General features: G+C 36.7%; 2 protein-coding genes across 4 annotated transcripts; one reads left to right on the top strand and one right to left on the bottom strand.

Moving 5' to 3' along the window:
• The first annotated feature begins 457 nt into the window (after positions 1–457).
• On the top strand, positions 458–26,139 carry TFB1M (transcription factor B1, mitochondrial). 3 transcript variants are annotated; one of them, XM_050316756.1, is made up of 8 exons: positions 474–558; positions 1,028–1,195; positions 2,709–2,860; positions 5,847–5,955; positions 7,225–7,376; positions 12,501–12,620; positions 23,061–23,188; positions 25,469–26,139. In XM_050316756.1, the coding sequence occupies exons 2-8, from the start codon at positions 1,063–1,065 to the stop codon at positions 25,728–25,730; spliced, it is 1,056 nt and encodes a 351-aa protein (XP_050172713.1). In that variant the 5' UTR covers positions 474–558; positions 1,028–1,062; the 3' UTR covers positions 25,731–26,139. The 3 variants fall into 3 exon arrangements, with proteins under 3 accessions (XP_050172716.1, XP_050172713.1, XP_050172715.1); XM_050316759.1 differs by lacking the exon at positions 1,028–1,195 and having other exon boundaries at positions 458–558; XM_050316758.1 differs by lacking the exons at positions 474–558; positions 1,028–1,195 and adding an exon at positions 748–971.
• On the bottom strand, positions 15,851–19,371 carry CLDN20 (claudin 20). Its single transcript, XM_050316760.1, has 2 exons — positions 19,054–19,371; positions 15,851–17,089 (listed from the first exon to the last, which is right to left on the bottom strand). The coding sequence occupies exon 2, from the start codon at positions 17,019–17,021 to the stop codon at positions 16,362–16,364; it is 660 nt and encodes a 219-aa protein (XP_050172717.1). The 5' UTR covers positions 17,022–17,089; positions 19,054–19,371; the 3' UTR covers positions 15,851–16,361.
• Positions 26,140–26,203: the final 64 nt, after the last annotated feature.

Below are 26,203 nucleotides of genomic sequence, written 5' to 3'. Positions count from 1 at the left end.
GAGTCACCGTCCCTGGAGGTGCTTAAGGAAAAGCTGAGCATGTTCTGGTTGAACAGAACACAGGTCACAGGTTGGACTCGATGATCTCGGAGGTCTTTTCCAACCCAACTGATTCTGTGATTCCCTCTGGGGCCTCCTCCCCGAAAGGGGAAGTTTTCCGAAGGGTTTTTACTGTGGGCAGGGCAGACCCCGGGCTGGCCCAGGCTCCCCGTTATCACCGGAGCCGCACGGAGAACCCCGCGCCGTTCGGCCCGGCCCCAACACCGCCCCCGGCACAGCCCCGCCGCCCACCGCGCATGCGCGCACCCGCCCCGCCTCCGCCGCGCGCCTCGTCACGCGCGGGAAAGCCGCGTGCGCAGCGCAGAGCTCCTTCCTCTTCCGGGTCGGCGCCCGCTGTGCACCGTAAGGAGCCGCGGCGTTGCTGGGCCGCCGCTCGGAGTGTCCCTTTCCGCAAGAACCGGGGACGCGGGGGAGAGAGAAAGCGCGTGCGGGCGCGAGGCGCTCCTCCCGGTCCGCGTTCCGTCCCAGTCCTGAGCCGGGCCTTCCCTAGCCACGCCGGTGGGTGGTGCGCATGCGCAGCTGGGTCCTGCCGCCGGCGCCGGGAGCACGCGCGTTGCGGGTGGGGCTGCGCGCGGTTGGGGGCGGAGCCACAAGTCCCGGCTGAGGGGCATGGCGCTGAAATGAGCCCTTGTGTACATGTGCTTAAATGTACTGAAATGTACTTAAATGTACTTAAATTCTGTGTGTGACGGCGGGGACTTGGTGTTCGTAATGAGTCCTCTCATTACGTATTGAAAGGTTCACGTGGAGCAGTTGTGAGAGGGCTTTGGCATAGCCGCAAACACGGGACCTGCCCAAATCCCACGGATCCACGCCGAGCATAAGCACTGGATGGATCTAGTAGTCAAAATACTAATGTTTGGAATTTAGCGCTCCTGTCACGATTTGTAAATCGTGTCTTGGTTTGTAAGGTAGCGTCTTTAGTATTAATCGGAATTTGCCGCATGTAACAGAATCATTTTTGCAGTGTCTCTCTAGGGGAAGGAACCTGAGTTTTGGCTTATGGCTGCTCCAGGAAAGGTGGCAGCTTTCCGTCTGCCTCCCCTGCCAACCATTGGAGAGATTATTAAACTCTTTCGCCTTAAAGCACAGAGACAGCTTTCCCAGAACTTTCTACTGGATTTGCGATTGACAGGTTAAATGCTTTTTTGTAATATTTTTAGCTGATAACACGTGTCCCGGTTTTCTTCAGAATCCAGAGTATAACTAAGGAGGTGATGTTTATAATAATGTCTGTCAGACTAATGGCAGCTCAATGGGAAGCTTTTAAAGACTTCTTTTAAAGTTTAGCTTAATGAAATTTGGCTTAATTTTACCTTACACAAGTTCTTTTTGCTTGTTAATGCCTCAAAAATAGGTTTATTTATAAGTTACCTTTTTTAGGTGAAACTACATTCCTATATAATATGTGGGTTATTGGCCGAAGTGAAAAAATCCAAGCCTTAGTAGGACTTTTACCATTAGGGTGCTATTATATATTTTATAAGTTTAATTTAAAAATTAGTGGGTTTTCAGATTATTGTGTATCAGGGAAAGTAGTATAACTCATTGTGCAACTTAAGTTTGCTATGTGCTGTGGTTAGGAAGGTAATTTCTTTCAGTTTATCAGAAGTGTTGTAGCTTTTGAACCAGTTACATTGTTCTGAACAATTCAGTTTTCTCCAGCTTCATGTCAGCAGTGGGTGACAAAGCTGACACTGTTCAGTCTGTGGTGGGTGTCTTGACTGGCTGAGTTTTGCAGTAACAAATTCAGTACAGCTTCATGCAGCTAATTATTTAAATACCTTCGAAGATTCACATAGATAAAAATTCAGAACATGAAACTCAGATCCACTTCCTGAACAACTGGACTCTTATCCCAGAATAAAAACGTCTGCATGCATTTTAGTAAAGCCTTACAAGTAGACAAGTCTTCAGATATTTTTATTGCATACATAATGAATTGTGGAGTGAGAAGCATAATTTCTGTCGGCATCTTCTCTCCATGCATACTAAGGATCCCTTTGTTTCATTACCTATATGTTTAATCCTTGTTTTAGTCTTTAATCTGTCTTCTTTCCTGGCTGTAATACCTTCCAGTGTTGTATCCTTCCACTTAAGTATGGGTGTTCTTCCCTCTCCTTTCAGCTGTCCCACTTTGTATAACTGCCAGTTGCGCATGTTCCAACTTTTAATTTAGTCCAGTTCCTACCTCATAAAATTGTTCTGTACATATTATATACATATTATAATCTTGATAGAGCTTCACTCTATCTTTCATACTTAAATTTCCTTGAAATAGAGATACCGTAAGTGACAGAGTTTTATAAGGACAAGGAGTGAGACTTTAGGATGTTGAACACAAGTGCTTTCTTGCAGCACAATAATACTGCTAGCTTATAGATGAGTAATAGTCTCTTTTTATTTGATTCTGTAATGAACATAATGTATACTAAAAATGTTAAACTAAAAATAGTCTTATTTAAATAGCTCAGTGTATTCAAAATTCTATGCAGTCTAGCGGGTGTGTGATCATTTAACTGATGTGTCACTGTTTGTGTCTATCCTGAGATAAGCACGCCTGTGCTTTAACAATAAACAATGAGTTTATCTTAGTGAGTTGGATCTTCTGGAAAATAAAGGCTCAGTATGTTCTCTCTGTCTTGCAGACAAGATAGTGAAACAGGCTGGCGAGCTGAAAAATACCCATGTTTGTGAAGTGGGCCCTGGGCCAGGAGGAATTACCAGATCCATTCTCAGTGCTGGTGTTGAACAACTCCTTTTAATTGAAAAAGATGCTCGATTTATTCCAGGATTGCAGGTATCAACTGGAGAATAATTTGTATAAATGTATCCACAGCATTGAATAAGAACATTTTAAGAACACAGAAAGGCTCCAAGTGTCTTGTTGAGATCTCAACATTAAAAATAGTTTTGGTTCAGTGGCTATACAGTCTCAGAGCAATTCAAAGGGATTTCCTTATATTGCTCTGTGTCTTCTGCAGTAAATTGGCAGTCAAATAAATAGGTAGTTCACTTGAGAATTGCTACCATTTCTTTGTAGGACAAAAATAATGTAAGGTGTAAATGAAACTGCTCATATCCTGAAACCTGAATGTGCATGTAACTATGTCTTTTTAAGTTAGCCATTGATAACGTACACTATGCTTACACTTTACCTTATGAAGTACGAAACCTTCATGTTTTCACTTGAGTGGGTTCAAATCTTCATTTTTATTCTAGATTTAAAATTCTAGATTTTGAGAACTGGTTTGGGACTAAAGGGGATTTGAAATTAAATGACACTTGCTTTAGTTAACAGAACTTTTTAAGTAACTTGGACATTTTTTCTCAACTTCCAAAATGCATCCACTTCAACAGATTTCTCTGAATAAACTGTACTTTCCAGGGTCTGTAATGAGGTTTTGGTATGTAATTATCTTCACTATTCATATGTTTGTTGTTATTTTTAATTAGCAACCTCCTCGCAGTAGAAATGAATGTCTGAGGTTATTGAACAGAGAGACAGTATAACTCGGTACTGGTGGATGTGAATGAACAAGAAATGCTTTGCATCCATTTCTGTTACATTTGGTATTCTTTTTTTCCCTACAAGTAAGAAGATGCATAACACTGAATCTTTCCTTTCTGATAACATGGATTGTAATACCTAATTTTTTCTGGATTCCCATTGCAAACTGCCAAAACCAGATGCTCATAAAAGGGTTGAGATTTTAATAAGGGAAAATGTCAGAAATTAAAATAACAATTGAGGACTGTTACTTAAAAATGTCTCTTTAGATACATTTAAAATCACTGATGCAAAGCATACCACATTTTTCATTGGCTGTTTTCTAAGCCGTGGTCTCTATTGCAAAACTGAAGTTGGGATTCTCTTTACTGCAAAACTGAATTACAGTGAAGAACATATGTGGCCAGAGTTGAAGATTAGACAAGCTGAGTGTCTGCCAGTGCTGTCTCCCTCTTAAAGAATCATAATCACCCTATGCCATATGCCCTAGTAGTTTTTAGGCTGGAAAGATTTATGAGGAGAGAAAGGGAGCAAGAGAGTGTATTGAATATGAAATGATTCCAGGAAAACTAATTTATTTTTTTAACTATGCCCCCTGTGTTGCCTTTGTGCCCTTTTGATTGTGTGTGAAGAATGAGAGGATCTGTATGATGGAACACTCTTGGCTGGTGTCCTTGGTGCACAGCAGCTCCTGCAACTCTGTTAGCTGCACACATTTTCCCTGAAAATGGAAGAAGCTTCAATGGGTTTCCAAGTATTTGGAATTAGAAATACACGACTATGATTTTCTGTTCACAGAAATGCCTTTCTCTTTTATGTCATGTGGTATTCAGCAAACCCCAAACTCCTTTTGACATGAAAACCATTATTAAAAAATGACACTATTTTCTAACTGTTACTTATCTTACACTATCTTTCATCGTGCTATAGCATTTATAATAGCGTCAAAGAAAGATTTGACAAATAGGAATTTGTATGCCATATAATTGCTAGTGTAATGCTGAAAAATCCATTAAGTGGTTTGGAATTGAGGTTAGCTTTGTCTTTTCTGTTTGGAAGTAATTGCACTTAAAACTTGTAAGAACACTTAGTTTTTAGTTAATCTGTTATTTTAGCACTCTATGCAAAATTTATATTCTGATAAATAAAAACCCCAAACTTTTGCTCAAAAAAATTTCACACAGATATTTTTTGAACAGTATGAGAAAGCAGCACTTTCCTTTGGGTTAGAGACTGATGAAAGCTGTTTGTGCCCCTGAGCATATAAGCATCATTCTGATTGAAGATGGAACTAACAATGGTGAGCAGTTTATTTCAGCAGTTAGGTCACTGGCACTTAACTGTTTATGGGTTTGGATATCTATGCAAAAGCAAAATTGTTCAGTAAGCCATTTCTGATTATTCTGATATAGGATCAATAAGTAACCCCAAATGTCATCTTTGAAAAAAATTAGGTTTGCTTTTGAATTATACTACTTGTGTGTAGTTTCACAGAGAAAATATTAGTATTGCATTAAAAAAAAAATAACTAATTTTGATTATGATCACTGACATCAGAAATGAAAAAATTGGTCATCAAACCACAACTAGTTCTGACTTAAGATAAGCTGCAGAAGTGGGCTGCAGAAGCTGACAACAGTGGATTTTGTAATGCCTAGAAAGACAGAAATTTTTGAGATTTTTTTTCTGCTGCTAGGTACTCGTTCCCTCACATGGGGTGATTCCTTGGTTTTTAATGGTACAAGTGTAGACTACTACAGGGAATCTCTTCCACATTTTTCATATAAAAAGAAAAATGACTGAATATTTTTGTAGTCCTATATTACACATGACTAAAATTTGATGATAGGCCCTAAAGCTGTGGGAGAAACAGGATAAACAAAATGAGCCTTATTTCGTAGATAATAAATCTAAAAACTTTTCAAAACCTGCTGCTTGCATTGTTGCTCACATCAGGTGGGGTCCTGCTAGTGGCCTGGGGATTGTTAACTGTTGTTGTTGAAGAGACTCTTGGCAGTCTTTTCAAGTTTGAATTCCCTTTAAAGATTTCTACAGCTGCAAATAGCGTTTACACAATTGCACATTAAACATTTTTCTAGTGTTTACTTTTTGAAAGTAAATACTAGCTAATAATGTACTTAGTTTAAACTCCTGTTGTGCTTTGTTGTATATTGAAGATAAGTACATAGCAATGGTTTCATTCCTGCTGTGGCTGAAACTGGAAATCAGTTTGGTTAATACTGACTGTGAATTCTGCTTGCTTGCTTATAAACAGATGTTATCTGAAGCAGCTCCAGGAAAAGTGCGCATCGTTCATGGTGATATCCTGACCTATAAGATGGAGAAGGCTTTTCCAAAGCACTTAAAAAAGGACTGGGAGGATGGTTAGTATTTGCATTTGGTTTGTTTCATTTTTTTAGGGCTTCTGAGTTTTAGTGTGGTGATAAAGTTGAATTTCACTCAGTGTAAGTGTTACTCTCTTCTGGTATATTTTGAAGATAAGAAAAGGCAACCTAAATTTTTTTGTCCCTAGAAGGAAACAGAATTGTCTTCCTCTTCTAAAATAAAACAGTGGAATTGGTATGACATTGACCTTAGCCAACATCGTGTAGCTTTGCAGTTAATAATCTTAGAGCATCTTGACTGTACAATAACAACTCATGGAAAGTGTAAAAGCTGATTAAATGGTGTACTTCCTAGCTTCTTCCTCTTTTTGAAGAAGACAGAAATGACCACTACTGTTGTTCCACTGAAGAAATTTCTACAATTAGCTTTGAAATCTTTGGAAAATTTGTCCTCAAAACCTAGTTTTCTCATTGTTTTTTTCCAGCTGGATATCTTTGGCAAAAGTATTTGGATTTGTGTGGTTTGTTTTTTTTTTTAATTTGACTTTCCAATGGGACAGTGTTTCACCATCCTTTTAATACACGTAATATTTTAGGTAAATCAGAAATGACCTCCCAGTCCCCTTTTCCAAATTTCTAAATTTAAGGTACAGTCAGTCTTTGCACTGCCTGAAGAGCAGTAAACTGTTTTCTGACTTAGGACATGAAAAACCATGGCACATTATGTTCAGTTTGAAAAATTCCATGCTGTATTTGTCCCATTGCAAAAGGTAAGTGCTTCACAGAACAAAACAATGATCAAATGCATGTATGAGAGTGTAATGCAGTTTGTAAAAATTTACCTTTCTTGAACATACAGTTGTTGTTTTTGGATTTGACTGCCCCTGGGAGGAATGTGTTGGACAGAAATATGAGTATGGATATTTATTCTGTACCTAATAATCGTAGTTTAAAATGACAGAAATGCTGTTGGAGCTTTGCTGTTGTTACAGCTTTGCTGTTGTAAAGTAGCTCAGCTGAAATTTACCTATCAGCTGAAAGTCATCTGAAAGCTACTGATTTATTCAAATGTAAATGAGAACCAAACCTAACCACTTTTTTCCAAGTAATTACTGAGATTAGTAACACAGTTTTGTCAGTGTAAGACAAGTATAAATGGAAAGGCATAATTTCAGTGTGGCATGATAAAAATTGTTTTCATATTTTAAGACTAGTTTGATAGGCACATACTTTTCTTTTGTGTTATTTCTTGGCAAAATCTTATCAAAACTTTTTGACAGTTGTTTTTCTTCCATGAAATGTCAACAGAACCACCAGATATACACATCATTGGGAATCTGCCCTTCAGTGTTTCTACTCCTCTAATCATCAAATGGCTTGAGAATGTTTCGAAAAAAAATGGACCTTTTAGTTATGGCAGGACACAGATGACGCTGACTTTTCAGAAGGAAGTTGGGGAGGTAAGATTTTGGCATCTTCCTGAAGTCGTGCAGATGCTAAATTGAACAAAAATTTGTTTACATGCAACCTTTTGTTTAAAACTTCAAACACAATCTTACTCGGCTTTAAAAAGAGAGCAAAAGGGTTGGTTCAATTTTTAGTTTATGTGGCTGTAAATCACAAATTTTGATATTGAGTTAATCATCCACTCTGATCCTCTCACAAGCACATAATTATTTTTTTTAATGTCTTATAGAAGGATATATTTTCTGGAGGTACTCTATCGTTTTCTGAAGTCTGAGTTCTTTGACATGGATAGATTGCACAGCACTCTTTTGATTTTAAATATCTCTTCTCTCACAGTCATTCATGTGCCATTTCATCAGTCAATTTTTCATTACCTTTCATTCATCTCAAGAAATACACTTATATTTATTTCCTTTGTCTTCTTTATTAAAAACATTTTTTTAAAAAACACCTTCCTTGAGATAAGGAAAAATGGAAGGTTAGCATTATTTCCAGTTGTGATTAAACACTTAAAGCATGAGAAACTTGATACCAGAATTATTATTAGAACTATTAATGTATTGCTGCCATTCTTGTGTGTGTAAAAAGGCATCAACTGTGTTGTGTCACCACAAGTCCAAGGGCAAATTGAGATTTTATTTTGTATTAATAGTTATTTTCCTAAAAGAAGGCCAAACTGATTCTGTGATGCAGCAGATCCTAGATCTGTTGATATTAGGTTGACTTTTTCCACAATGCTTTTAGACTTAACAGTTTATGTTTGTTGTCAGTGCATGAAACATATAGTAACAGAGACTGGAAGGCTTTTTACTTTGTATGTATGGAAGTGGTGTGACTTCTCACAAACACCTCGCTTTTAAAAAGGTAAAAAGGAATTGTGCATCAATCTGAAAACTGAATTTCCACCTAATTACTTCAGTGTTTGTAAATACCAGGTTTTCTTTGTGCAGCCTAAATGTGTGTGTTGTTTTAATTTTAATCCTTCAAAGTAAAAATTTGAATAGGAAAATTTTGCTCCGTTTTTATAATGTAAATTAGTTGTAAATTACTTGTAATGATATATGAAAGTGCCATGTCTGCTGTCATTTTTTGGGGTCAAAGAAAACCATATTGTTCTGTCATTACTCTAACTTTACCATCAACATTCAAGACAGGTAGTGAAGTATTTCCAGTAGGTGGCTCTAAAGACACCAGGGACAAACATTTGGTATGAAATTAACCAGATTTCTTAATTCAGTTCTGGGCTTACATGGTTTCAGGCATTAAAAAACACAGATCTGTTTTCCAGAAGGACTTCATGTCATGTAGTACTTTATATAGCAGTAACCACCTGCATGCATCACTGGTGACACACAGATTATAGTGCTTCTGCACCCAGCATAGCTCAATTAGATGCAAAATACCATGCATGCTTAAGTTCTTGTACTTAGAACACTGAGAAGTTAGAAACACTAGGAAATTGAGTCAGTTGTTCAAGGTCATGCAATGAATCAGTGTTAATTGGTGTTGAGTTTACGTTCTGGGATCTCTTGATTCTTGTTCAACATCAGTTGAAACAGAGGCTTTCCTTTGAAGACAAAATTGTTCATAGTTTTTGGGTTGCATTTCTATTATTGATCTGATATCATGAAAGAAAATTGTTTGAAGGAGACTACTTGATTTTATGATTAGGAGAAAGAACGATAGTTCAGGTCCATGCCTTTTCTCCAGACCCTCTGGAGTTGCTTACGTTAACCATCGTAATTTAGCATATACAGGTGTATTCAGTACCAGGAAGGAGAGAACAGTGTAATACAGATAATAATGAGTTGCTACTCATTATTATGAGTATTTTTTATTTACTAATTCTTTACTAATGAGTATATCATTATTATGATATTTTATGTATCTCTGGATTTATAGTCTTGAAAGGGAAATGTCTTATACTCAAAAATTTGGTGTCCTTCCTGGATGTTTCCAAGCTAAGAGCCTAAATATCAAAGAAAATCTGTGTATATGCCATAAGCTCAGCAAAAGGGCAAGATGCTATCTGAGTGATGTGCTTTCTAATTAATTAGGATAACTTGATACTAACAGTAAGAAAGTAAAGCAATATGCTTTTTTATTTATGGTCAGACTTTGTTTTACTAGTATAACAGGGAGAAAATACCTTTGCTTTTCTTACTGGTGGTATTTTCCTGCTTTTCTGTTTCCTTGTAGCACAGCGGTGTTGGTGTGAGTTATTTCAGTATAGACCTACTACTGGAGCCCACTCTGTTCTGATGATTTGATTAAATGGATTAAAGCTGATAAGAACCAGTTATATGCTACATTCTGAGGCCTGTTGAGGAGGATAAGGCCAAACATCTACAGCAGTAAAATAGCACTTCTGTGTTTCAAGGAGATAATTTTGTTTCTCTGTAGTTTACACTTGTAAAATTGTTATTTACTTTGTGGGTAAAACTTTTTACCTTGCCCCAAACTCCTCAGTGCTTTGTCTTAAATCTACCACCTAGGCCAGATACCTTCCCAGCCCACTTTCTTCAGAATGACTCATATTTCAGTTTAAATAGGAGATCGTCATCAGTCTAGTTGTTTTGTATCTAACATTGCTGTCTATAACACCAGGCAACAGGTGATAATAAAATAGGAAATAATTCTGATTTTTTGAGTGGCATACATAAGAAAAATTACTATTATGTTTTCATAACTGGTGTAGGTTAAACATAAATACTTATGTTCTAAAAAATCACCTTGTTTGGCAAAAAGTAGTTTGTGCACTTGTGTTGATGCTCCTTTATATGATCAGCTTTGCCAGTCTAATTCTTCATGTAGGTTACTTCCTGTGTCAGATTTTGCAGATTCATTTATAAGGAGGTTTTAATATCTGTTGATTTAAAGCACAATTTCATGGTACAGCTTTTATTGGAGAACAAAAGAAATAGCTGTTCCAGAATCACAGAATATACCAAGTTGGAAGGGACCCACAAGGATCAAGTCCAACCCTTAGCCTGCACAGGACCATTCCTGAGAGTCACACCATGTGCCTGAGAGTATCATCCAAATGTTTCTTGAACTCTGTCAGGCTTAGTGCTGTGACCACTCCCTGGGGAGCCTGTTCCACTGCCCAACCACCCTCTGGATGAAGAACCTCTTTGTAATATCCAGCCTAAACATCCCTTGACGTAACTTCAAGCCATTTCAGGGTGGTTGACAGTGAGCAGCATCAGAAGAGATGACAAGTATCACCTTGATTGTATTCCAGGTTAGGCTTATGGATCTTTTCTTTTGCTTCATGCTTTGCTAAAATTTTAATAGCAGATGCAAAAATGTTACCTAGTTAGCTGAGTTTCGGCAGGATTTATTTAGTGTAGTTTCAAGTGCTATCCATACTTACAAGTAGGAACAAAGGACAAGTTATAGAAGTATGGAGACAAACTTTTTAACAAGGCTTGTTGCAATAGAACAAAGAGTAATGGTTTTAAACTGAAAGAGGGTAGATTTAGATATAAATCTAAAGGAAGAAGTTTTTTACAGTGAGGATGGTGAAACACTGTAACAGTGTAACAGGTTGTTGAGAGAGGTGGTGGATGCCCCATCCCTGAAAACATTCAATGTCAGGCAGGGCGAGGCTCAGAGCAAACTGATGTAGCTGAAGATGTCCCTGCCCATGTTATGGGTGTTTGATTAGGTGCCCTGTGTACGTGTGCCATGCACAGGTATGTTCCTGCTGATGTGGTTGAAGTGGTTTAAGATGTTGCTTACCAGAGGTTGATGATATTAGGTTATTCCTTCTGTAGCTGAGAAGCAGGAACTTACACCTGGAGACCTGCTAGATGGTTTTTTGGGAGAAGTAAAGATTGGCTTGTTTGAATTGGCATTGGAAGGACTACAAGTGTTGCCATTAGGACAGTTTCTTTTCCATTGTGGAGGTTAAGGAAGTGCGTGTCTTATTGCATTGTTAGACTTTGCAGTCTGGTTTTTTTTCAGAGAATGATAATGATGGTGGGTAGATTTGTGGTTTTTTGGTTTTTCTTACTCCATATCCTCTGAAACAGCAATGAGGGTATTTTTAAATGCTGGCGTATGCAAAAAGAATCACTAGGCTTTCTTTCCAAAGAGTCTTTGAAAAGTATTATTTGCTCTTTGCTGAACTGCCTTTCAGAAGAGTTGTTTAAAAAAGTGAGAAACTTCAGCAATAGGTTTAGTTTTATTTTTCAGGGAAAGATTTAATAAGCATGGCAGCATTTCATGAGTAGGCTTTTTGTATGAAACTACATGATGTACAGATGTTACCAGATATGCAAATTAAAGTTTAGTTTTAATTTTTTATTGAGATGGTGGTAAAGAAGAACAGGAATCTTCAAAATTCTGTTTCTGTAGAGTTAGTGTAATGTCTTTTATCATTTGAGACTTGTCTTTTGTGTTTAAATCTTGTTTGTGCTAGCAAAACACATAAAATGTATTTCTTGCCTGGTCACAGAAGTGTAGAAAATCTCTGACTAGGCCGCTGTTTTAATAGTCTTTGTAAAAAAATTCTTGGGAAAATCAGAGTTACTAAATTGAGTTTTATGTATTAAATGCCCTCACCGTTAGACATTCTAAATTTATGTAAAGTAGATGCAGCTTCCTTGCAAATATTGTAAATGTAGACCAGCTAATAATAAGAAATTTTGGTTTCTAGCAGATCTTGAGTTTGTAGAGGTTTGCTTCATCTTGAAGAAGAAAAAAGGTAGTAATATTTGATACAGAAACAATGGAAGGAAAGGATGTGAGAGTACTGTCAGATAGCATTACGTTTGTTCTGGATCCTGCAGTCAGAATAGTTTTAGTTTTCTCCTCTGTCCATACAAAATTAATTTGACATTCATTTAGTTTTGCAGAAGTTCAAGAAACTCCTTTTCACGTGCATTTGATTGCAGGACTGATGTTGTGAATCAGCATGGTATCTTAGTGAAATGCTGCTGAATTGGAGAAAAAAAATTCTAGATCAACCAGGCATACGATTTGATGCGAGTTCTTAACAATTAACTAACAGTGGGGTTTTTTATTTTATTATACTGATAATCAAGCTTTAATGTAACTGATCACTTGGTCAGTTCAGTATCACTGATATACATGTTTTGGTTCTCCCCTAGAGGCTTACAGCTAATCCAGGAGGTAAACAACGTAGCAGACTGTCCATTATGGCTCAGCATCTCTGCAGTGTTGAAAACTGTTTCATAATTCCAGGTGAAGCCTTTGTTCCAAAGCCGGAGGTAGGTTTTGCTGTATTTATATGGGGGTTTTGTTAATTTGTCAGTCAAGCAATGTATCTGATTTTGAGTAAGGAACACAGTGGGCTGCTCTATTTCAGCATCTCCAGGCTATGAAGTGGAGTGATGTGAATTTCCTGTGAATGAGATGTGCTTACTCTTAAGGAGATGCTTTTTTTTTTGGTTCCTAAGAATTTGGCTTTGACCTTCAAACCTGTCTGCAAGATCAGCGTATTTCTTTGGGTGTTTGTGGAGAGGGAGATTAGGATTTAATGGCAGGACAGTTTGCTACGATTGTAGCCTTTTTAGAAAGCCTGCTCTTTTACATTTTGCATTTATGAACAGTTTGGGACTGTGCCTAGAGAATTTGATGGGTCTTTTGAAAGACTACTTTTAATTTGTCATCTTTGTCAAAGATCTCTAATTTTACCACGTTTATAAATCTTTGTTTCACCCTAGCCATCTTTAGCATATTTTACTCCCTCCTGTTTGCTATAGCACTTTGTCACCTATGTCCCACTGCCTGTATAAAAAAGTAACAATCTTTTCTACTTCTGTCTATGAGGCAGAGTGAGTAGAGAACAGTCTCTTTGTTGTCCTTTTATCTACTGCCACTGGTTTGTATTAATAGCCATTATGATTGCAGGAATCAAAAATTAATAAATTAATCTGTATTTTGGACAAGAATGGTTTTTTTTGTTTGGTTTGGCATTTTTTTGTAAAAATTTGACATTAAGTGAGATCTGTTTCCCTTGAATGCGTGTGGAAATCGTAGGATCATAGAAACATTTGGGTTGGAAGGGACCTTTCATCATCTAGTCCCATCCCTATGCAATGAGCAGGAGCATCTTCAACTAGATCAGATTTCTCAGAACTCAGTCCAATCTGGCCCTGAATGTTTCCAGTGATGGGGCAGCCACCATCTCTCTGGGCAATATGTTTCAGTGTTTTACCGCCCTCATTGTAAAAAATTTCTCCCTTATATCTAATTTAAATCAACCCTCTCTTTTGTCCTATCAAACTGCTGTTCTGTTTCAGAAATGAACTTGCAGCTTCTTAAAGTCCCTTTTTGAACTGGTTGCTTCAACTCTTCATTACATCTCCATTCCACCTTATTGCAGTCTCTCTCAAGAGATTTTCAGGTATATCTCTTGAGAACCTTTGGAAGGTTATTCTCGCTCATTTATCAAAAAATTCCAGTTTTATGGTGGTGGTTTCTCAATGGTGGATGCAATATGAGTACTAGTAGTGCTAGTGTAGTCAAAAGTTTTGTGCAACCTGTGTCTCAGAATTGGGAAGCTATAACTGATATTCTGTTTTCCTGTACTGAAAAGGCCATAGTTGACCAAGAGAGAGGTAACTTAGAAAGTTGCGACAAATTTCTTAGTATAAGCATATCCTGTAGTTAATTGGAGCTCTGTTGAATAAAAAAAAACCAGTACCACTAAAGGCAAGCATATTTTTATTTAAGGTATTTCTTTGAGTTAAAATAAGAATTGCTTGTATTGCAAAAGCAGAAAGTACAATTTTTTCAGACAGAACTGGCACCCGTTTTCACTATATTTTGTTTCCTTCAAACTCCTGTTGTAAATTGAACTTCTCAATAGATCTTCTCATAGAATCTCTTTCCTTGGAAAGCTCCTTCAGCGTGTTGTGAATGAAGGGCTCAGTGCTTAATTTTTTTTTCGGAACTATACAAAGTTCAGGTACTTCTGTATAAAGTTTCAGGAAGAAAAATTTGTAGTGCATGTAACCAATGAATACTTCCTTTTGCTCATAGAATGCAATTATTACCTTTCTCTTATGCCCTCCTGTAAAATTATGCCTTTTGATTATAATTTTACAGATGTTAATTAACATACATAAGAATGATCACACCTTAGTGTCATTTCAAAGCCCTTATTAAAGGTGGAGATTCATGTTTGTGAGAATAAGTTGTTTACCTCAATTCTCACAATGTACAAATATTATTTCAACACTACTATGAATGTTGAGACATAAAAGGCTCTTGGTTTATGGAATGGAATGGTGCTACAAGACATTGTGTCTAAGAAAAGAAAATATGGCTTTTTTGTCATAGTTAAGTCTCTGCAATACCAAGTAACTACTGATAGTAGCATTAGGAATAGTACAAAACAAGCTCCTTGACTAATACATAGGAAACTCAAAATGTCTGTAACAGTAGTAAAAAAAGCAGATGTAATGCCATTCTTTGTGTGAAGAATGAAGACTCTCTGTGAATAAAGATTCTTTACATGTTAAACTCATAAAACAGTCAACTTTCTGAAATGCTATAGCAGAAGATCTTACTTCTTCCAACATAATAAACATATAATGTTTAGGTTCCTTCATACTGTTTTAGCAAATTTGGGCTAGTAACATGGGAAATGAAAGTTGTATATAAATATGCAGAATAAATACTAGCTGGTTTTATTGAAAGACTCATCCAGCCTTATCATATTCCTAAAATTAAAGGTCTGAATCGTACCCCTTTTTATTCATCAATATGGTTGTTGCTTAGGGAAGTATTTAGATAAAATATATTGCCAGTGACCATTACAAAACAAAATCTGGGTGGTGAAAGAAAAGGTTAAAGGATTTAAGGTAATTATTCAAAACAAGGGAGTTAAGAAAATAAATAAAGGAGCTGTCTCTTTATCATTGTTGTCTGCTATATTTTACAGGAGTGGGTCTGAAACAGACCCTACAGGAATGATTAAAAGGACTTATAAAGTTTTTTTAGAAGGTCAGAACTGTAGAAGACAATGAGTGGTAGTGGTATTTAAGCTGTTAATAGCTGCTTTCAGCAAGTGTAAACCAGAATGCTTACAGATTTTTCTTGAACTGTAGTTTGGTTTACATCCTGTTTGTTACAGTTTGCAGGTGTTTTCAGAGGTATGGTTACGTTTCCTTTGTTGTATTGCTCCTCATATCTAAGATTCATTGTGCAGTGATAGATGAGTAGCAATTGGTGATTGTCCAGCAGATGTTTCTTTAACAATGATCAGTGAAACCCACAGCAGGTGGCAGTCCGGGGTGCGAGAGCTGTGTTTGGCAAGATCTGAATGGTGCTGCTGATTCTTCAGCCTGATATGCAGAGTATACAGTGCAGCTAAGGTTTGGAGCCATGGGCTTTTGTTGTGAGGGTTTTTTTGTTCCTTTTTTATTTATTTTTTTTTTTTTTGTGATAGTGGTGGTTATTTTTGTTATGAAATCTGGTTACCAAGGCAATTTACAATTGAAAATGAAAGGCAGATGTGTCTGCTTTTTAAAAACCTTTGAATTGGGCTTCTTGGACAAATAATGTTTGGGCTTCTTTTCCTTGCATCATAATGAAGATAGAGATGAAAGTGTAAAATACACCATAAAATGTTACATAATTGAAAGCCTGATTCTCTAAATAGAAAGCAGTTAGTTTTTAATCATCTTTCCTATAACAAGACATCGGTACCTTAATTGTACAGTCAGTTATGTTTGAAAATAGTTCCTTTTTCTTTAGTAAATGCTACGTGGAAAGTCAGAAAGCATGGTTTGAAAAATCAGCAAAATAAAGTACTTTTGTAGCAGACAAGTATAATTTTCTACTTCTTTCCTTTTTGTGGTTGCCCCTGTGAATTAAATACCTTGCATAAACATTACTGCAACCCAGATGCAGGAAAAGTTAAGTTCTCGGTTATACATTCTTTGAAATAATCAAACTACACTTAGCACACAAAAAAAACCTTGAGTGGATAGAATAACTATTTACACGTAGTCCTTCAGGTTGTAACCTGCATTACTCTCCTGTTCTGCGGATGGAAAATGGTGCTGCTTTGGAGGGTAAATCCATCCTCCTTGCTGCTTGTTAAAACAGGAAGTGCAGAAAATCACACCTGCGATAAGCAGAAAACCTGCTGAAATGAATCCTGTATAAACTGCTGCTCCTGGTTCATGTTTACTGCTCTCTGGAATGGTCTGGTCCAGAAAATTTGAAATAATTTCTCTTGTGTACCAGGATGTTGGTACTAATCCACAGATTCCTGCAAGAATGAAGCAGATTCCTCCAGCAAAACAAGCGTGACTTTTGCTGTCACTGTCCCCTCCCAACTTGGTGCATTTCATTCCAACTGTAGTGATGCAGATCCCAAATGCTGATAGGATACAAGACAGTACCATGGTGGTCCGTGCAGCCTGGATGTAGACGGGGAGAGAGAGAATGGAGTATTTCAGGGTACAGCTAAACATCCCAGTGCTGTACCACGTGCAGTCCATCCAAAGTCCTTGCATCTGTGTTATAGCTGTTATGATATTGGAGCCAACATCTGCATTTACCTTCCAGTTTGGTAGCAAGGTGGCCGCAATATCTCCAAAAACACCAAACAAAGCCAGAATAAAAGCAAAGAACTGCAGACTTGCTGATGCCATGATGATTATCTGCTGTCACCTTTTGTCTGCCCTTTCTCTCGAGAAAATGAGTGCCAAGCTGTAGCCCTCTGTGTAACAGGGAAAAAGGGGGGGCGGGAGGAGGAGAAGTGTGAGGGGAAAGAAAAAGAAATCAGCAAACAAAAAACACTTGCCTTTAAAATTAGAGCTATCTGAATGAATATCTGGACACGACCCTGCAGCAGCTGAGTGGCTGTACACAAGGTACTTGAACAGAAATAATGGCAAATGAACAGTGTTTTAGAATTGCTTGTAAAAAGGAGCTACTGCCCTTTCATTGCAAGCCATCAAGCAAAACTTATTTTACTGCAGTTGGTTTTGGTAATAACAGACAGATTGCAGGCTTACTAGATAAATATGCATTGTAAATGGAACATTAGGAACTTGCAGATTAGAAGTCATTGCGGTAGAAAAACACTGGTAGAAAATATATTGTATTCTTCAAGTACCTTATTTGTGCTGATGGCTGTTGTCAGCTCCTGCTGACTATTTTATAGTAATGTATACTGTTATACTCTCTCTTGTTTAAAGTGTGGTTGAAGGTAACTCTTTATTTCTGTTAATGAAATATTACCTGTTCAGCTTTTTAATAACTGTTACAAAATTTCTTTGTTTTGAAGGAGAATAAAATTGTTTCATTTTGCAGTATTTTCACAATTTAGTCACATGTGACTTTTCTAAATCAATATGTTATTTTCAGTCAGTGATTTCCATTCCTTGACTTAGAGCAGCAGTATTTAGCAAGTTGTAAGAGTGAATATGATCTGCTTCTGTCTCTAAAACGTGGGTTTTTTAATACTGGTATTAAACAACTCGTTTCTGAAAGAGCATTTTTTAATCAATCTCCTGTCTAAAATTATTTGCAAATTTGCCATGAAGTGGCAGTTCTAAAAATTCATTAAAAAAAGCTCCCTGCTATTCTTGCATAAAGAGTCCAATTTCATTTGACAGATGAGAACATTTTAGGCAGTATGATAACTGTGCACCTGGGAAGATTGAACTTCTGTGATTACGTCAGCTGGACTGTTGGATAGCAGATGAAGAACAATGGTTTGCAATGTCTGAGAGGAGGATTAGAAGGGGTGCCCTGCCTTTTGCATGGGGCTGTATAATTGGCAGGTTTTGTCTTTTATCATAAATAAAAAAAGGGCAAACCTCAGCCTGGATTATGCTAAGACATTCTATCTAAATATGAACAATAACATTAATATTGGTCTTTAGCATTAGAATTTTTTGAAAAGCCATAATAGTAGGGAATAAAATTTAAATAAGTGGAACACAAAAATATCTGTAGCATTGTACTCTTTTCAGTTAATGAAATGTAAGACAACAAGGTTTTGATTAACATGAGTTCTATCAGTCTTTAGTGCCATTACTTAACTAATTAATATATTTATCCTCTATAACTATAATTATATTTAGTATTATTCTCTATAATAGTATAATATAATCCTCTAGATCCTCTATACAACATATAATTTATGTATTTATACTTTAATTTTTATATTTTAATTATTTCAGGTAATGGTTCAAGGATGTGCTAACTCTGTCCAGCATATATATATTAAAAATGCTTATAGTTAAGGTGAGAATATTAACAGTTATTCATTTAAAAAATCTTACTTCAAAGAACTGCCTATGTCCAAATCCCTTCAGTTCAAATTGTGAAGAGGTGCTGTGGCAAATATGTATTATTTGCTGTACAGGCCCGTGGAGGAGATGGCTTAACTTCCTTTTACATAAAGAACTGACATGTCCAGGTAACTCAAAACTCATCCAAAAGCATATTCTGGAACAGCTAATTAGGGTCATGAGTCAGCCTTTTTCATTACTTCCTTTTTAAAATTTAAGTATATACAAACATGCAAGCATAAATGCAAAACACTACAAATGGTAGCCATACATTACATTGAATTGTATGAACCAAGTTAAAGGCATGATAAATTCAAGTATAAGCACTACAGTTGTAATTAAAAATACAGTCATGTTTCATTCCTGTTTGTGTAGGACTTACTGCTGGATGTGAGGTCTGAGATGTTTTCTTCACGGCAGATGTCCTGGAAAATGCAGTTTCTCTTGAATGGAACTATCCCTTCTCATATAAAACTGCATTGGCATGTATTAACAAAATTTCTTGGAATGTTTTTTTTTCTGTTCTCTACAGCAAGTGCATTACTGCTGTTTGTTCTCTCTCTTAGTTCCATCTACCCGAGAATAAAGGAGTACTTTGTTTAATGAGTTTTGTTTGAAAAACACTCAGTAAGGGAAAGCAAAGAGATTATGGAATAAAACAGACAGAGGCCCTTAGTCCTAAATACATAATGATGTCCAGGTTCTATGATGAAAAGCGTGAACAGTGAATAAACAGAGTAAAATCTTGAGAATCCAGAAACGGTAGACTTATAGATTGGGGGAGGGAATCATTTCAGTTGCACTGAGAGCCAGAGGGTTTTGTTGTTTGTCAGTTGTTGGTTTTTTCATCACAGATAATCTTATTAAAAGTTTAAATTTCCTAGAAAAGAACTGTGCAATTTATTTTAATTTGTAATTGGAACAGCAGAACATTTCTCTTCAACTACAGGCTTTACTTTTCTGTTCCTGATAGCGTTAGCCTTCCATAGGTCATCCTATAACTTGCTACCTTTGTATGAGGCTGTATAAAAGAATGAAGAAATAAAGCTGCTAATAAAGCTTATATGGTAACTGCAACACATTGGAGAAGTGGACTTGACAAGTTAGTGTGCAGAGAATTTAGGAGAAAAGTCTTTTCTCATTGCAGCAATGATACACCCTTAGGTTCTGTACCTGAATTCTGGTTTCCTGTGATTCTTTATGTGAGCCTAGTGTGAATGGAGTTACTACAAAGCTGTTCTGACCAGAAACTATTGCTGTTAGTGAGTGGCATAGTTACTTTGTGCTGGAAGTGAACCAAAAGTAAACTTGCATAGGAACAAGTTTGCCATGAAATGCGCATGTCTGGCGTTAGACCTAACATTTGTCTGTAGTAGACAGATAAAATGCTGCTGCTGAACACTTGGTTTGTGAAAGTGCTGGCTTAGAACTATCTCAGTAGGATCTCAAGCAGTCTGTTTTAATGAAGTTGTAATATGTTCTGCTTAGGTTTCAGTTCCCTATGAGTAAATTGCAGCTTGAGGAAAGGTTATGTGAGTTTGATTTTAATACAGCCCTATCACAAGATACATGTGGAATTGCCCATTATGAGACCTTTATTGTCATCAATTAGTAAAAACTCTCTCACTTGAGCTTATTCTGATTTAGAGTGTTGATTTCATTAGCAAGGCAGCAGACTTGTCTGGATTAAATTGTACTCTGTCATGTGTTCCTCCCACCCTACCAGAACATAAACCTTCATTGTGCAGATACACTAAAACAGTAAGGGGTAAATAGTTGCTGTACTATGGACAGTTCAGGATAGATCAGTTGAATGATTTTCATATTCATTAATTTATAAGATTTGAGTGCTATTTTGTAAATATTTTTAACATACTTGGCGGGGTGAAAAGAAAAGTGGTATTCATAAAATTGCCATCAAATTGACTTGTATATTTTAAGTACTCTTGTGTACTCTATTGGCTTTCATAATTCTACTCTTTATGCATATTAGAAAGGTTAGGGAAAAATAGCATGTATAATTTTAAAGGAGTGACCAATTACAAGTAAAAAGCTTTCCCCTGTATCTGTTGCTATAGCAACCAGGCAGCTTTCCTGGGGTCCAAAGAAAACAGCATCTGTAATGGAACTGAGAAGTGCTGTGTTTTGTTTCAGAAGCAGAAATTATTGCCCACTGGCCTTGAGATTGCAAATTGAGCTGTTTGGCTCTGTAGCAGTACACTGCATCTAGATTGTGGTTTTTTGTCCTTCAGAAGTTTTTGTTAAAGATGCAGCTCTGACTCCCAAAGAGCCCTCATTTCTCATGAGCGGTTCTGCAAAATTGAGGTGACTAGGAGATGCCACGGGCTCTCTGGGTATTTTCTTACCCCTAATTTTGTGGGGAAATACTTTGTTTTATTTCTTGGCAATACACAAATGCATTTGTAAATAAGTCCTTAGTACATGTGAAGTATGTACTTTCTCTGTGCAAAAAGATTAACTTTTCTTACATTTAGTGTGTACACACGTTTTTTCTATATTCCTGTGGTCTTCCTCATAGGTAACAGCAACCTGTGGCAAAGGCAGAAGCTATGAATACTTGAAAAATTAAAAATCTGCTTTGGAAAATACGTGTATGTGCATTTCACTGCAGATTCCATATGTCAAGTTTTCTTTGTCACCTGGCTTTTAAATAAGTTTTTGTGCTTCACATTTTAGTCATTTTAAGTACTTTTTCTGCTTTACTCTTAACTAGCTTTCAAAAAAAGGTGGACAAGTAGAGAAAAACCATTCAGTAACATAAACTTGAGATCATTAGTGCTAATGCTGGAAACTTGCTGTGTTTCTTTTTCTTTTTTCTCATCAGAAAATACCATTAATTGGTATTTTCTTTCCTTTCTCTAACCAGTATATTTGTTCAGCTTTGTAAGTTCTGCCTACATGAAAAACCTAATGCTGTTGGGATTTTATGATTCTATGGAAATATAGTACTTTGTGTGTTGAAGCAGTTGTACTGGGTAGGTGTACTTGACAGCTGAGCTGTTCCCACTGAAAGAATAATTTGGATGGATAGTACCTTTATGTCAGAAGAAGATGTCCACATCAGAGGTTGCTATGAGCACGTTTGGTGGAAGCAGTACGAGAAACCCTTTAAGTACTCTCGTGATCTGGGCTATCCCAATTGGTACAGAGTGTGTGCTTAGAGCAGCAGCTGTTCTTTGGCCTGTGTGTGTTTCTTATGTCCATCAGAACTAGCACATCTGCGATTTAATGTCACATAGAATCTGTTCTATGAATGTCAATATTGGCTGTCAGGCCTTTTAAAGAAATGAATGATTGTCCATCATATTAACAGACTGTTTTAATAAGAGACTGAATATCTTTTAAAATCCTGTACTTAAAAAAATTTTTAGTCATTCAGTACCAGTACTTGTACAAATTCTGCAAATTTTCAGTGGGCACTTCCACAGAATTTTTTTCCTTTTTATTGTTGAAATCTAGTTTGGAAGACGAACTTATTTATTCATTGCTGTGCAGAACTGGATTTTTAGCCCAGCTTCTGTTTTTTTAATACAGAAGTCTGAATTCAGGGCATTTCTATATAATACAGTGTCTCTGTAGTTGCATCACATATAGATATGTACATATAAAAACCATGAAATGTGCACATATAATCTCAGTCTGTTTTCAGACACAGGGAAGGTGACTATTCTGTGAGCCAAGCTGATTGTAGAACTATAAGAGAATATATACAAGCTCACCTGTGTGGAATCGTTCAAACATAATTTTGGATTAAGTGTGATACACGGTGTAAATACAGAGTTGTGTGGTCACTTATGCTGAGTGCAAACTTATTTCTACCTACCATTCCTTTAAATAGGCTAGCATTTTAAAATCTTAGTATGTTGAAAAGTAATTCCTTGGCTTACATTTTGGAAAAGCCCTAGAGCAACAGAAAACATACAGGGAATGGGTTTGATTTCTAATTATAATACCAATTTTCTCCAGCTGCCCTTCAGCCTGTATATCAAATATTGTCTAATTTGTGTATTATGTCAGAATTGTCTTGTGGAAGGATCTGAAGACAGAAGTGCTAATTACTTTCCAGATTACATGGAAGTTGCTTTAGATGGAGGAAATGCCATGGGGAAAAAAGTACCAAGTACTAATGGCATCTGAGCTAATTGGAAATATGTAGATAACTAAGACTAAAATTATGTAGGGCCTTGAAAGCTAAATCTTTATATCTTTGTATTCAATACTACAACATTGGTCACTGCACAGCTGTCTTACCTGTCACAATATTGTCTTCCTATGTTGTGCCTATTTTCTGATGTCTGGCCAGTTAACTGAGAAGTAATGTGTACCAAAGGAATATGTGTACTCAAATTTATCTTTCTTTCCATGTAGGTGGATGTGGCTGTGGTGCATTTCACTCCACTGGTGCAACCAAAGATCCAGCAGCCGTTCGAGCTAGTAGAAAAAGTGGTTCGAAGTGTTTTCCAGTTTAGAAGAAAGTACTGTTTCCGCGGACTTGAGTAAGGGTTTTTAATGAAAAATTCTCAGATAATGTTTTCATAAATGCATCAGCTACTAAATCAGTTAGCTATGTATTTGATTTTATTCCTGCCATTTTATATTTGTCATCATAGTTCATTAGAGTTTTCCATTTCAGAATGGTTTCTGAAGACAAATTCAGAGATTAATATCTTTCTGATGTAATTATGTAATAATTCCTTGGCATTTTTGTTAGTGCAGTTGAAGTTGTTAAAATTACTGGAATAAACTGGTCATCTTTTCAATAGTTTGTCCGTCTCAGAAATGAAAACAACCCAGTCCAACCACAAAAATTACAACATGATTAAGTTAAAAACCAAAAGTATCAAAATTCAGAATCAAAGATGGCAGCGTGAGGAGGTTTTGATGGAAGTTTGAAGAAAGCATCATCTGTGGCAAATTTTACTTATTTGGGGATAATGTCAAAAGGTCAAATTCTTGTTTCTGTGCTTGCCCTTTTATTGAGGTCTTACTGGCTCTTTTAAAATCCCCATGTCTTACTGAGGGAATTTACTAGGTTCTCTGATGTGAGAAACCTATAATCTCTTCACCAGAGGTCCTGTTCAAACTCGAACATAGCCATGTGTCTGACTTGGTGTGGGCAAAACCCAGCACTCAGCACTGTAGAAATTGTGACAGATGCTGTTAGGACTAGAAGGATGCTCCTGCAGCTTGGGCTAGCTGAATTTGTTGGGCATAGTTTTGGCAATGATTCAGTCTAGAATTAGAGTGGATGCCACCTTACTGAACTACAAGCCTTATATGTTACTGTTTTAAAGGTGAAGAAAGAATTTTGCCTCTAGTTTTGGTTTGTTGGTTTTTTTTTTCTTGAGGCCATGAATGCCACTGATGTCTGGATGCAGACATTGGATCTGAAATGAGTACTGATTTGCCTGTGTTAAGATTCGAGTATGCATTTGGAGGTGTTTAGAAAAAGAAGTATCCAAAGTCTAGATTGATTTGTATTTGATTTACAGGGTTGTGGTGGCGGTGGCTTTCTTTTTTTCTTTTTTTTTTGTGTGTGTGTGAAAGAATGTTTCAGTGACAGTGTAAGTAGAAGGCATGTGTAATCAGCATGTCTATGTTATGTTCAATATTTTTGCCAAAGCTGAAAAAAAATGAAACCTAACTATTGTGTAATCTCAAATTGCTAATAACTGCTTTACATTCTTTTGAGGCAAGGAGGGGGAATCTGAACTTTTGGACGTCACGTATTCCCTAGCAGCTTATCATACTTTAGCCCCTAGTATGCAGCTAAGAAACACAATCCTCTTACTCTTTAGCTGACCTGAAAAAAATAGCAAATTTTGGTGTATAATAAAGCTGCTAAGTTCATTTTAAGGTTATCTATATATATAAGGTTATACATACAGTGTATAAAAGCAAGATATAGAATCAGTTTACGTTTGTAAATTCTGGCTCCAGGTATGTCTTTTAACTACCCAATCAAAGAATAACTTGAGGGATATTGAAATAAGGATTGATCCATTTCTAACCTTGCTGACTTGGATGCTGAACTAATGGGTTATACAGAGCTTTTTGATTAATTTGTCTAGCCAACCTTCAAAACACATTTGGCAGATGGGAGTGTTACTGTAATAGGTGCACAACATTTTTAGATATTATGTATGTATCATAGATACAACTTAAAAACTGAGACACACGCATAAACCATGCCTTTCTATAAAGAATGACAGAGCTGAACCCAAAATTTAGGACTCTTGCATATTCTCCAGGTTCTAAATATTAAAAACTGAACGGTTAATTAAATACTCTTTTCCTACTTCTTGGCCTTTTTTTTCCTGGCATTAGAATGACGATATTAATGACAAGTGATAACAAATATCTTTCCGATTGGAATGAAACGGTCTGAAAGAAATCATACGGTTTGGCTCTGATCTGTTTTGCACAGTTTAATCTGTTGTTGCTTTCTAAATATGAGACTAATTCTAAGAAGCTTCTGTGCTTGTATCCATACCCAAAGCTCTTTTTAATGTTAGCAAACAGGACCATACCTGCATGTGTTTAATATATTCATGTATGTACCTTCCTATGGCATCATAATGTGCATTTGCAGAAGAAGGACCCTCATATGTTTCCATCTGCTTAGATAATGAGTTGTATTAAGAGTGCCAGAACTAAAATAATGACATAGCCAATAGTAAACCTATATTAAGTAAATTCTGTGTTACTCTTAAGGGAAACTTAATTGTCTGTCTGAATTTTTTGAAATTGAGTTTTTTTCTCACCACACCTTCTAGGACCTTGTTTCCTGAAAGTGGACGTTTGAAAAGAACAGAACAGCTGATGATGACAGCAAATGTTGATCCAACTTTGCGTCCTTTCCAACTCTCCATGTCACAGTTTAGAAATCTGTGCAATACATACAGGAAAATGTGTGATGAAGACCCAACTCTTTTTGTATTCAACTACAGAGAAGAACTAAAGCAAAAGAAGACTACAAGGAATTTACTTAAAAGCACTAGTCAGCCTGAACAGACTGAAGAGGAAGATCAGCTGTAACAGTTGTTCTGTTCCAGCAGACTGATTTTTTTATTAGTTTTAACTCCTTGATCTAGAGATGTTGATTCAGTAAAAGGAGGCTTCTATATTCCTACATCTGCGCGAGTATGAAAGAAAGAACTACTTTTGAGAAAGTAAAGAGAGAGGGCAGCTCTCGCTATTCCATTCAGCTGTAGACAAAAGGGAGAAGGCAGTCCAGATTATTTTTACTTCAGGGGAATGGCTAGAACACATACTAGGAAACAAGGTATGTTGTGAGACAGGTAATTAAGTTGTAATAATTCTGAAATAATTGAGCTTTGTATGAATGAAAGTGCATTACTGAAATGTAAGAAAAATACTTTTCATACTTCAGCATTTAAGACGGTGTTTGGGATTTTGTGCTTTTTTATCCTGGAACATCCTACTGTACAGAGTAATCTAAAAAACAGAGGCCAAGGCTTTTATAAATACGCTCAAGTGACTGGCTTATG

Source organism: Myiozetetes cayanensis, unplaced genomic scaffold (assembly GCF_022539395.1).
Source record: "Myiozetetes cayanensis isolate MyiCay16 unplaced genomic scaffold, myiCay2020 scf2-11, whole genome shotgun sequence".
Lineage (NCBI taxonomy): Eukaryota > Metazoa > Chordata > Aves > Passeriformes > Tyrannidae > Myiozetetes > Myiozetetes cayanensis.
This window is presented reverse-complemented; position numbering and strand designations above follow the sequence as displayed.